General features: G+C 49.4%; 1 protein-coding gene across 1 annotated transcript in view; it reads right to left on the reverse strand.

Annotated features, from left to right (window-relative positions):
• The window catches only part of LOC142263653 (uncharacterized), a 152375-nt gene that overhangs the window by 56638 nt on the left and 82507 nt on the right, over positions 1-13230 (reverse strand). Inside the window, 4 exon segments of the mRNA XM_075332241.1 lie at positions 9473-9570; positions 10245-10323; positions 10401-10498; positions 10734-10854. Coding sequence (XP_075188356.1) covers positions 9473-9570; positions 10245-10323; positions 10401-10498; positions 10734-10854 — 396 coding nt within the window.

Below are 13230 nucleotides of genomic sequence, written 5' to 3' on the forward strand. Positions count from 1 at the left end.
TCTAGAAAAAGTGGTATTCTGGTGTAAAATGGGCAAATATTTTTTAATAATTTGTGTAATTTGAAAAAATTGTGGACTATATCTGGTTGAAAATGTTACTGGGACAGAATAAAAATGATCATATGGTTTATTGTATTTCCTACGTTTGCCATTTTTTAACAAATCTTGTCTATCAATTTTATCAACACTATTTATAGCTTTAGTAAGTGACCAATTAGAATATCCCCTATCCTGTAGACGTTTACATACCACAACTTTCTCTTCCTCAAACTTTTCTGGATTACTACAATTTCTTTTAGTTCGTATTATTTCTCCTATAGGTATATTATTAATAATGTGATTAGGATGACACGAACTAGCATGAAGAATATCATTATTATTAGAAGGTTTACGATAAGGACTAATATAGTAGTTGCTATTTGGGAGGAACAGAATATTATTAATATAGATAATCCCTTTAAGGACAACATTATACTATATGGACGCTATATAGACGATATAGTAATGATATGGGAGGGTGATTGTCATTTATGTGATCAATTTATTAAATATATCAACCATAATTCTTTCAACCTCAAATTTACTCACAATTTTCAAAAAGATGAAATTTACTTTCTTGATATTACTTTAAAAGGGCATATAGAAAAAGGTATAATAGAGAGAAGTCCTTATCGTAAACCTTCTAATAATAATGATATTCTTCATGCTAGTTCGTGTCATCCTAATCACATTATTAATAATATACCTATAGGAGAAATAATACGAACTAAAAGAAATTGTAGTAATCCAGAAAAGTTTGAGGAAGAGAAAGTTGTGGTATGTAAACGTCTACGGGATAGGGGATATTCTAATTGGTCACTTACTAAAGCTATAAATAGTGTTGATAAAATTGATAGACAAGATTTGTTAAAAAATGGCAAACGTAGGAAATACAATAAACCATATGATCATTTTTATTCTGTCCCAGTAACATTTTCAACCAGATATAGTCCACAATTTTTTCAAATTACACAAATTATTAAAAAATATTTGCCCATTTTACACCAGAATACCACTTTTTCTAGAATAATAAATTCACATCTAATACGCTTTGTACCTAAACGTGCTACTACCCTGGGTAACATTTTATCTCCCAGTTGTTTTTTTTCTAGAAATTCTATAAAAAAAGAATACACATGGTTAACATACAGAGGTTTTTTTAGATGTGGTCATATTCCCTGCAAGGTGTGTACATACGTGGAGAAGGGAGATACGTTTACCTCCTTTTCCACGGGAGTACAATATAAAATCCATAGACATTTGAATTGTATTAGTGAGGGTGTAATATATTTGATAGACTGTATTATATGCCAGAAACAGTATGTGGGCTGTACAGTGGGACCGCTGAAGGTCCGCATAAGACGCCATATCTCAGATATAGGTAAAACACAAATATGCGGTTCCTCAGCGGTTTCTAGACATTTTACGATCTGTCATGGTGGTAATATATCTGGTTTTAAATTCAGAGCTATAGAAAAAGTTCAACAAATGGCCAGGGGGGGAGATTTCCAACGTAAAGTCCTGAACAGAGAATCCTTTTGGATATTTAAATTAAATACACGTATTCCACATGGTTTGAATATAAGACAGGACATGATTGTCCAATACAATTGATTTATTCATGTATATATTTTTTTAGCATAGTTTCTTTCATAAAGAAGGGAATTTTGTTACTTACCGTAAATTCCTTTTCTTCTAGCTCCTATTGGGAGACCCAGACGATTGGGTGTATAGCACTGCCTCCGGAGGCCACACAAAGCATTACACTAAAAAGTGTAAGGCCCCTCCCCTTCTGGCTATACACCCCCAGTGGGATCACTGGCTCACCAGTTTTAGTGCAAAAGCAAGAAGGAGGAAAGCCAATAACTGGTTTAAACAAATTCACTCCGAAGTAACGTCGGAGAACTGAAAACCGTTCAACATGAACAACATGTGTACCCGAAAAACAACCAAAAATCCCGAAGGACAACAGGGCGGGTGCTGGGTCTCCCAATAGGAGCTAGAAGAAAAGGAATTTACGGTAAGTAACAAAATTCCCTTCTTCTTCGGCGCTCCATTGGGAGACCCAGACGATTGGGACGTCCAAAAGCTGTCCCTGGGTGGGTAAAGAAATACCTCATGTTAGAGCTGCAAAGACAGCCCTCCCCTACGGGGAGGCAACTGCCGCCTGCAGGACTCTTCTACCTAGGCTGGCGTCCGCCGAAGCATAGGTATGCACCTGATAATGTTTGGTGAAAGTGTGCAGACTCGACCAGGTAGCTGCCTGGCACACCTGTTGAGCCGTAGCCTGGTGTCGTAATGCCCAGGACGCACCCACGGCTCTGGCAGAATGGGCCTTCAGCCCTGATGGAACCGGAAGCCCAGCAGAACGGTAGGCTTCAAGAATTGGTTCTTTGATCCATCGAGCCAGGGTGGCTTTTGAAGCCTGCGACCCCTTGCGCTTACCAGCGACAAGGACAAAGAGTGCATCCGAGCGGCGCAGGGGCGCCGTGCGGGAAATGTAGATTCTGAGTGCTCTCACCAGATCCAACAAATGTAGATCCTTTTCATACCGATGAACTGCATGCGGATAAAAGGAAGGCAAGGAGATATCCTGATTAAGGTGAAAAGAGGATACCACCTTAGGGAGAAACTCCTGAATGGGGCGCAGCACTACCTTGTCCTGGTGGAACACCAGGAAAGGAGCTTTGGATGACAGCGCTGCTAGTTCAGACACTCTCCGAAGAGACGTGACCGCTACCAGAAATGCCACTTTCTGTGAGTCGAGAAAGTGACACATCCCTCAGGGGCTCGAAAGGCGGCTTCTGGAGAGCAACAAGGACCTTGTTTAGATCCCACGGATCTAACGGCCTCCTGTACTTAGGTACGATATGACACACCCCCTGCAGGAACGTGCGCACCTTAGAAAGTCGCGCTAGACGCTTCTGAAAAAACACGGATAGTGCCGAGACTTGCCCTTTAAGGGAGCCGAGCGACAAGCCCTTTTCCAACCCAGATTGCAGGAAGGAAAGAAAGACAGGTAACGCGAATGGCCAGGGGGATACTCCTTGTGCAGAGCACCAGGATAAGAATATCTTCCACGTTCTGTGGTAGATCTTAGCAGACGTGGGCTTCCTAGCCTGTCTCATGGTGGCAACGACCCCTTGGGATAATCCTGAAGACGCTAGGATCCAGGCCACACAGTCAGGTTCAGGGCCGCAGAATTCCGATGGAAAAACGGCCCTTGGGACAGTAAGTCTGGTCGGTCTGGTAGTGCCCACGGTTGGCCGACCGTGAGATGCCACAGATCCGGGTACCACGACCTCCTCGGCCAGTCTGGGGCGACGAGTATGACGCGGCCGCAATCGGATCTGATCTTGCGTAACACTCTGGGCAAGAGTGCCAGAGGTGGAAACACATAAGGGAGCCGGAACTGCGACCAATCTTGCACTAAGGCGTCTGCCGCTAGAGCTCTTTGATCGCGAGACCGCGCTATGAAGGTCGGGACCTTGTTGTTGTGCCGAGACGCCAGTAGGTCGACGTCCGGCACCCCCCAGCGGCGGCAGATTTCCTGAAACACGTCCGGGTGAAGGGACCATTCCCCTGCGTCTATGCCCTGGCGACTGAGGAAGTCTGCTTCCCAGTTTTCTACGCCCGGGATGTGAACTGCGGATATGGTGGATGCTCTTTCCTCCACCCACATCAGAATCCGCCTGACTTCCTGGAAGGCTTGCCGACTGCGTGTCCCTCCTTGGTGGTTGATGTATGCCACCGCTGTGGAGTTGTCCGACTGAATTCGGATCTGCTTTCCTTCCAGCCACTGCTGGAAGGCTAATAGGGCAAGATACACTGCCCTGATTTCCAGAACATTGATCTGAAGGGTGGACTCCTGCTGAGTCCACGTCCCTTGAGCCCTGTGGTGGAGAAAAACTGCTCCCCACCCTGACAGACTCGCGTCTGTCGTGACCACTGCCCAGGATGGGGGCAGGAATGATCTTCCCTGTGATAATGAGGTGGGAAGAAGCCACCATTGCAGAGAGTCCTTGGTCATCTGAGAAAGGGAGACTGTCCTGTCTAGGGAAGTTGTCTTCCCGTCCCATTGGCGGAGAATGTCCCATTGAAGTGGGCGCAGATGAAACTGCGCGAACGGGACTGCCTCCATTGCTGCCACCATCTTCCCTAGGAAGTGCATGAGGCGCCTTAAGGGGTGCGACTGACCCTGAAGGAGAGACTGCACCCCAGTCTGTAGTGACCGCTGCTTGTCCAGCGGAAGCTTCACTATCGCTGAGAGAGTATGAAACTCCATGCCAAGATACGTTAGTGATTGAGTCGGTGCCAGGTTTGACTTTGAAAAGTTGATGATCCACCCGAAAGTCTGGAGAGTCTCCAGCGCAACATTCAGGCTGTGTTGGCATGCCTCTTGAGAGGGTGCTTTGACAAGTAGATCGTCTAAGTAAGGAATCACCGAATGTCCCTGAGAATGCAAGACTGCTACCACCGCCGCCATGACCTTGGTGAACACCCGTGGGGCTGTCGCCAGACCAAATGGCAGAGCTACGAACTGGAGATGGTCGTCTCCTATCACGAAACGTAAAAAAACGTTGGTGCTCTGTAGCAATCGGCACGTGGAGATAAGCATCTTTGATGTCTATTGATGCAAGGAAATCTCCTTGAGACATTGAGGCAATGACGGAGCGGAGGGATTCCATCCGGAACCGCCTGGTGTTCACATGCTTGTTGAGCAGCTTTAGGTCCAGAACAGGACGGAACGAGCCGTCCTTTTTTGGAACCACGAAGAGATTGGAGTAAAAACCTTGTCCTTGTTCCTGCAGAGGAACAGGGATCACCACTCCTTCTGCTTTTAGTGAGCACACCGCCTGCAGAAGGGCATTTGCTCGGTCGGGATGTGGGGAGGTTCTGAAGAACCGAGGCGGAGGATGAGAACTGAATTCTATCCTGTACCCGTGAGACAAAATGTCTGCTACCCACCGGTCTTTGACCTGTGGCAGCCAAATGTCGCAAAAGCGGGAGAGCCTGCCACCGACCGAGGATGCGGAGGGATGAGGCCGAAAGTCATGAGGCAGCCGCCTTGGAAGCGGTACCTCCGGTTGCTTTCTTGGGGCGTGAGTGAGCCCGCCAGGAATCTGAGCTCCTTTGCTCCTTCTGAGTCCCTTTGGACGAGGAGAATTGGGTCTTGCTGGAGCCTCGAAAGGACCGAAACCTCGACTGCCACTTCCTCTGTTGAGGTTTGCTTGATCTGGGCTGGGGTAAGGAGGAGTCCTTACCCTTGGACTGTTTAATGATCTCAGCCAATTGCTCACCAAACAGTCTGTCTCCAGATAGTGGCAAGCTGGTTAAACATTTCTTGGAAGCAGAATCTGCTTTCCATTCCTTTAACCACAAGGCTCTGCGCAAAACCACAGAGTTGGCAGACGCCATTGAGGTACGGCTCGTAGAGTCCAGGACAGCGTTGATAGCGTAAGTCGCAAACGCAGACATTTGCGAGGTTAGGGACGCTACTCGCGGCACTGCTGGACGTATGATAGAGTCCACCTGTGCCAGGCCAGCTGAAATAGCTTGGAGTGCCCACACGGCCGCGAATGCTGGAGCAAACGACGCGCCGATAGCTTCATAGACAGACTTTAACCAAAGGTCCATCTGTCTGTCATTGGCATCTTTAAGTGAAGCCCCATCTTCCACTGCAACTATGGATCTAGCCGCAAGCCTGGAGATTGGGGGGTCCACCTTTGGACACTGGGTCCAGCGTTTGACCACGTCAGGGGGAAAGGGATAACGTGTATCCTTAAGACGTTTGGAGAAACGCTTGTCCGGATAAGCATGGTGTTTCTGGATTGATTCTCTGAAGTCAGAGTGGTCCAGAAAAGTACTCAATTTACGCTTAGGATACCGGAAATGGAACTTCTCCTGCTGTGCAGCTGCCTCCTCTGCTGAAGGGGCTGGGGGAGAAATATCCAACAGTCTATTGATGGCCGCTATAAGGTCATTTACCATAGCGTCACCATCAGGGGTATCTAGATTGAGAGCGGTGTCAGGATTAGATTCCTGATCACCCACCTCTGTCTCCTCATACAGAGCCTCGTCTCGCTGAGACCCTGACCAGTGTGATGACGGCGAGGGTCTTTCCCAGCGAGCCTGCTTAGGCTGCCTGGGACTGTCATCCGAGTCAGAGTCTTCAGCCTGTGATGCCTGGGACCCCCTTGAAGTACGGATTAGTTCCAACTGAGGGGGACCGGGGAGCATAGACACAGCAGTGTCCATGGTCTGAGAAACTGGCCTGGACTGCAAGGTTTCCAGGATTTTTGTCATAGTCACAGACATCTTATCAGCAAAAACTGCAAATTCTGTCCCCGTCACCGGGGCAGGGTTCACAGGCGTCTCTGCCTGGGCCACTACTACCATAGACTCTGGCTGTCGAAGTGGCACAGGGATTGAACATTGCACACAATGGGGGTCATTGGAACCTGCCGGTAGATTAGCCCCACATGCGGCACAAGCAGTGCATACCGCCTGTGCCTTGGCACCCTTGCGTTTTGCGGATGACATGTTGTTCCAAATAACACTGTGGCACTAGTGGGGCCAGCACTTATGTGCAGCTTACCGCCCGCATAAACGCGGGTGTGTGGTCGCCAGAGTCCCTTGTCTGAGTCCCCCAGAGCCTGTGTCCGTTCTCCAGCCAGACTGCATGCAGGAATGGCTGCCGGCGTCCTGTGGAGAGGGGCGGGCCCTGGGCGTGTTGAGACCAAGAGCGGGAAACTTGCGTCCCCACTGTGCCCAGTGAGAGGGCTGGAGTATGTAAATAAGACTCCAGCCCTCGGCGCTGGCTATAGAACAGCGTCTCTCCCTTTCCCTGATTGACAGGGTGGGGGCGGGAACGAAGCAGAGCTAGGCCGCAAAAGCCGGGGACTAGATTTATGAGCGCTGCCGCCGTAAAAGCGCGGGCAGCGCGAGTCTCCGGCGCACTACAAGTCCCAGCGGCGCCGCCGCTCCCGGAGCGGCCGGCGCGGTAGTTCCCAAGACATAAAGTCACTCAGCTAAGCTGCAGTGACTCTAACCCGAGCGCGCAGCGCTAGTGCCCCCGGCGCACTAGCACACCCAGCAAGCCTGGAGTGTGCGTGGCCTGTCTGTGCGGGGACACAGAGTACCTGAACGTTGCAGGGCCTTGTCCCTGACTGTACTCAGCTCCTCCAGCAGGGTCTCTGGGTCTGTGGATGGAGCTCGGCCTCAGGGTTTGGGGGCCGGTAAGATCCCACTTCCACAGAGCCCCTCAGGGGGATGGGGAAGGAAAGCAGCATGTGGGCTCCAGCCTCCGTACCCGCAATGGGTACCTCAACCTTACAAACCGCAAGTGGGGTGAGAAGGGAGCATGCTGGGGGCCCTATATGGGCCCTCTTTTCTTCCATCCGATAGAGTCAGCAGCTACTGCTGACTAAACAGTGGAGCTATGCGTGGATGTCTGACCTCCTTCGCACAAAGCAGAAAACTGGTGAGCCAGTGATCCCACTGGGGGTGTATAGCCAGAAGGGGAGGGGCCTTACACTTTTTAGTGTAATGCTTTGTGTGGCCTCCGGAGGCAGTGCTATACACCCAATCGTCTGGGTCTCCCAATGGAGCGCCGAAGAAATGATCATGTATTGTTTTTAATGTTTATATGTTCACAAATTATAGCATTAGAGTCCCCATTTCTGCGCAGGTTTATACCTCATGTGTGATAATCAAGCTAATCAAGCTCAAACTGCATGATGGGGATTCTAAAGTAGCTATATAGAGGTATCAGAACCTTCTCAGTGCATCCATGAATAAGACTTTATGACCTTGTTTGGTGTCGAAACATGTTGGATGAAATAATTTTCTAAATGCCTTGCTTGTGGATCCCACCTGCGATGTGGATATTTTAAAATGGAAAAATAAAGACGTAAGTTAAATTTTACAGAAGCCTGCGTTCCGCTGGATTTTTTCAATTCTTGTCTACATTGGAACCATTGCTCTGGACTTTCCGTGCAGGAACAGGTGTGTAGGTTCTTTGGTCTGCATTTAAAGGAGTGCTGGAAGCATATATCTTCTTCTGGTCAAAAAAAAAGAACACGGTCCCTACAGTCAAACATGGCGGAGGTTCCCTGATGTTTTGGGGTTGCTTTGCTGCCTCTGGCACTGGACTGCTTGACCGTGTGCATGGCATAATGAAGTCTGAAAACTACCAACAAATTTTGTAGCATAATGTAGGGCCCAGTGTGAGAAAGCTGGGTCTCCCTCAGAGATCATGGGTCTTCCAGCAGGACAATGACCCAAAACACACTTCAAAAGGCACTAGAAAATGGTTTGAGAGAACGCACTGGAGACTACTAAAGTGGCCAGCAATGAGTCCAGACCTGAACCCCATAGAGCACCTGTGGAGAGATCTCACAATGGCAGTTTGGAGAAGGCCCCTTCACATCTCAGAGACCTGGAGCAGTTTGCCAAAGAAGAATGGTCTAAAAGTCCAGCAGAGCATTGTAAGAAACTCATTGATGGTTAGCGGAAGCGGTTGTGCGCAGTTACTTGGGCTAAAGGTTGTGCAACCAAGTATTTGGCTAAGGGTGCCAATACTTTTGTCTGGCCCATTTTTGGAGTTTTGTGTGAAATGATCAATGGTTTGATTTTTGTTTCATTCTCTTTTGTGTTTTTTCAGTGCAAGCAAAATAAATGAAGACGATACCAAAGAATTTGTGATTGCAATCATTTTCAAGAAGAAACTGAGTATTATCTGAAAGAATTGCAGGGGTGCCAATACTTTTGGCCAGCACTGTATCAACAAGGCCTATGATGAAAGGAACACCATTCCTACTAAACAGCACGAAAGTGAATCGCAGATGACGTGTGAGCTACAAAGGCACAGGAAACTTGGTCAAAGTTGAAGGAAAGATGAATGCAGCACGTTATCAGCAAATACTGGAGGCAAATTTGCACTCATCAGCCCGGAAGCTGCGCATGGGACGTACTTGGATGTTCCACCATGACAATGATCCAAAACACAAGGCCAAGTCGACCTGTCATTGGCTACAGTAGATCAAAGTGAAGGTTCTGGAGTGGCCATCTCAGTCTACTGACCTCAATATTATTCACTCTGGGAGAACTCAAGCAAAGCGCAGTTCATGCAAGAAAGCCCAGGAATTTACAAGAACTACAGGCGCCAAGAAGAATGGGCAGCTTTACCACCTGACCAAGAAGAATGGGCAGCTTCACAATCTGACCAAGAAGAATGGGCAGCTGACCATCTGACCAAGAAGAATGGGCAGCTTCACCATCTGAGAAAATAAAGAGCCTCATCTACAACTACCACAAAAGACTTCAAGCTGTCATTGATGTTTGAGAGGGCAATACACGGTAGTAAGAACTGGGGGATGGGAACTTTTGAGCACAACTGTACAGATCTGGTCCAGGGCTCGGCGCCATCTACCTGAGGAGTCTCCGGGATATTGTACTTCTCCTCTGGACAGTCCTGGGGATACAGAGGATGGGGACATCTCGCTGGGGGATTTGTTTCCATGAGTCCATCTGTAGGAAACACACAGTGAAGGAACAGATAGATGATGGGGTACTACCGTGTTTTCCCCAAACAGAAGACCTACCCCAAAAATAAGCCCTAGTTGCAGTTTATCATACTAAAAGAATCCTGTATAAGCCTTGGACGGCCATTGCAGGATATGTAACTTTTACTGCTGGACGTTTCCCCATTGTTTGTGTAAGCCCCGGACATTTACACATGCCGGCTAGTGAATGTAATGAATATTCACCCTTTCTCCCGCTCAGCCCTCTGCGCTGTGTAAGTGATTCAGCCAGGCTGCCATATTACTGCCCGAGAATAGCAGCGCTATGCTCACACTAGCCGGCGGCTTTTTTCCCCCGAGCGTGTCAGTGTGTATTTCTATGCAGAAAACTCGCTCAGGTGAGGAGCCACCGGCCGCTCTGAGGATCGCGATACCATCCTTACCAGTGATACGGCCGCCTGATTGAATCACAGGGAGGAATGCGGAAGAAGGGTGTGAATATTCATTTTACATTAAAAGGTGACCCAAACACTGAGACAAATAGAAAATATAGAACATCCCCAGAAAATAAGGCCTAGAGCAACTTTTAGAACCAAAAGTAATATAAGCCCCTGTCTCATTCTCAGAGGAAACACGGTAGTAGGCGACCACAGAACAGACAGGACCGTCTCCCCTCCTCACCCTGCGGATCGGCCCATATAGCGAGCGCCTCCTGTGCTCCATGTATAACGGCAACCTGAATATCCATCAGATCTTCACCCTGAGAAGAAACATGTCAATGAGCTCCGGTCCAATCACTTTATGGTCAGATGTTGTGGAGACGTCAGCGCCATCTACCTGATGAGTCTCCAGGACATTGTGCTTCTCCTCTGGACCGTCCTGGGCACACAGAGGACGGGGACATCTCTCTGGGGGATTTCTCCTCCTGGATCCATCTGTGGAGTCACAAAGAGACGGAAAACACAGAGTCATGTGATGAGGAGATGATGGGAGCAGTAACCAGAGAAGACTGCGATGGAGGAGGATATTGTGTATTTCTATTCTCTGTAAATTGCTTCAAAATATTCTACAATCAGAAAGCGGAAAATTCTTCTAATGATCGTAAAATAGAACGACGCGTCAGAGACGTCATCACATCAACCGGAGCCAACAAGAAGCCGCGCCCCTCACCTGATGTCACCGACCGCTGCTCCTCCATCACCACCTCCTCGTACCGCTCCTTGTGTCCTTCCAGATACTCCCACTCCTCCATGGAGAGAAAGACAGCGACGTCCTGACACCTTATAGGAACCTGACAACAACGACACCGACATCACCCAGAATCCTCCAGTGCCTCCTGTATAATGTCCCAGCAGTCACCTCTCCCCTCATCACCCAGAATCCTCCAGTGCCTCCTGTATAATGTCCCAGCAGTCACCTCTCCCCTCATCACCCAGAATCCTCCAGTGCCTCCTGTATAATGTCCCAGCAGTCACCTCTCCCCTCATCACCCAGAATCCTCCAGTGCTTCCTGTAAAATGTCCCAGCAGTCACCTCTCCGGTCATCACCCAGAATCCTCCAGTGCCTCCTGTATAATGTCCCAGCAGTCACCTCTCCCCTCATCACCCAGAATCCTCCAGTGCTTCCTGTAAAATGTCCCAGCAGTCACCTCTCCGGTCATCACCCAGAATCCTCCAGTGCTTCCTGTATAATGTCCCAGCAGTCACCTCTCCGGTCATCACCCAGAATCCTCCAGTGCTTCCTGTATAATGTCCCAGCAGTCACCTCTCCCCTCATCACCCAGAATCCTCCAGTGCCTCCTGTATAATGTCCCAGCAGTCACCTCTCCCCTCATCACCCAGAATCCTCCAGTGCTTCCTGTATAATGTCCCAGCAGTCACCTCTCCCCTCATCACCCAGAATCCTCCAGTGCCTCCTGTATAATGTCCCAGCAGTCACCTCTCCCCTCATCACCCAGAATCCTCCAGTGCTTCCTGTATAATGTCCCAGCAGTCACCTCTCCCCTCATCACCCAGAATCCTCCAGTGCTTCCTGTATAATGTCCCAGCAGTCACCTCTTCCCTCATCACCCAGAATCCTCCAGTGCCTCCTGTATAATGTCCCAGCAGTCACCTCTCCCCTCATCACCCAGAATCCTCCAGTGCTTCCTGTATAATGTCCCAGCAGTCACCTCTCCCCTCATCACCCAGAATCCTCCAGTGCTTCCTGTATAATGTCCCAGCAGTCACCTCTCCCCTCATCACCCAGAATCCTCCAGTGCCTCCTGTATAATGTCCCAGCAGTCACCTCTCCTCTCATCACCCAGAATCCTCCAGTGCTTCCTGTATAATGTCCCAGCAGTCACCTCTCCCCTCATCACCCAGAATCCTCCAGTGCTTCCTGTATAATGTCCCAGCATTCACCTCTTCCCTCATCACCCAGAATCCTCCAGTGCCTCCTGTATAATGTCCCAGCAGTCACCTCTCCCCTCATCACCCAGAATCCTCCAGTGCTTCCTGTATAATGTCCCAGCAGTCACCTCTCCCCTCATCACCCAGAATCCTCCAGTGCTTCCTGTATAATGTCCCAGCAGTCACCTCTCCCCCTCATCACCCAGAATCCTCCAGTGCTTCCTGTATAATGTCCCAGCAGTCACCTCTCCCCCTCATCACCCAGAATCCTCCAGTGCTTCCTGTATAATGTCCCAGCAGTCACCTCTCCCCTCATCACCCAGAATCCTCCAGTGCTTCCTGTATAATGTCCCAGCAGTCACCTCTCCCCTCATCACCCAGAATCCTCCAGTGCTTCCTGTATAATGTCGCAGCAGTCACCTCTCCCCTCATCACCCAGAATCCTCCAGTGCTTCCTGTATAATGTCCCAGCAGTCACCTCTCCCCTCATCACCCAGAATCCTCCAGTGCTTCCTGTATAATGTCCCAGCAGTCACCTCTCCCCTCATCACCCAGAATCCTCCAGTGCTTCCTGTATAATGTCCCAGCAGTCACCTCTCCGCTCATCACCCAGAATCCTCCAGTGCTTCCTGTATAATGTCCCAGCAGTCACCTCTCCGCTCATCACCCAGAATCCTCCAGTGCTTCCTGTATAATGTCCCAGCAGTCACCTCTCCCCTCATCACCCAGAATCCTCCAGTGCTTCCTGTATAATGTCCCAGCAGTCACCTCTCCGCTCATCACCCAGAATCCTCCAGTGCTTCCTGTATAATGTCCCAGCAGTCACCTCTCCCCTCATCACCCAGAATCCCCCAGTGCCTCCTGTATAATGTCCCAGCAGTCACCTCTCCCCTCATCACCCAGAATCCTCCAGTGCTTCCTGTATAATGTCCCAGCAGTCACCTCTCCCCTCATCACCCAGAATCCTCCAGTGCTTCCTGTATAATGTCCCAGCAGTCACCTCTCCCCTCATCACCCAGAATCCTCCAGTGCCTCCTGTATAATGTCCCAGCAGTCACCTCTCCCCTCATCACCCAGAATCCTCCAGTGCCTCCTGTATAATGTCCCAGCAGTCACCTCTCCCCTCATCACCCAGAATCCTCCAGTGCCTCCTGTATAATGTCCCAGCAGTCACCTCTCCCCTCATCACCCAGAATCCTCCAGTGCCTCCTGTATAATGTCCCAGCAGTCACCTCTCCCCTCATCACCCAGAATCCTCCAGTGCTTCCTGTATAAT

Source organism: Anomaloglossus baeobatrachus, chromosome 1 (genome assembly GCF_048569485.1).
Source record: "Anomaloglossus baeobatrachus isolate aAnoBae1 chromosome 1, aAnoBae1.hap1, whole genome shotgun sequence".
NCBI classification, from domain to species: Eukaryota; Metazoa; Chordata; class Amphibia; order Anura; family Aromobatidae; genus Anomaloglossus; species Anomaloglossus baeobatrachus.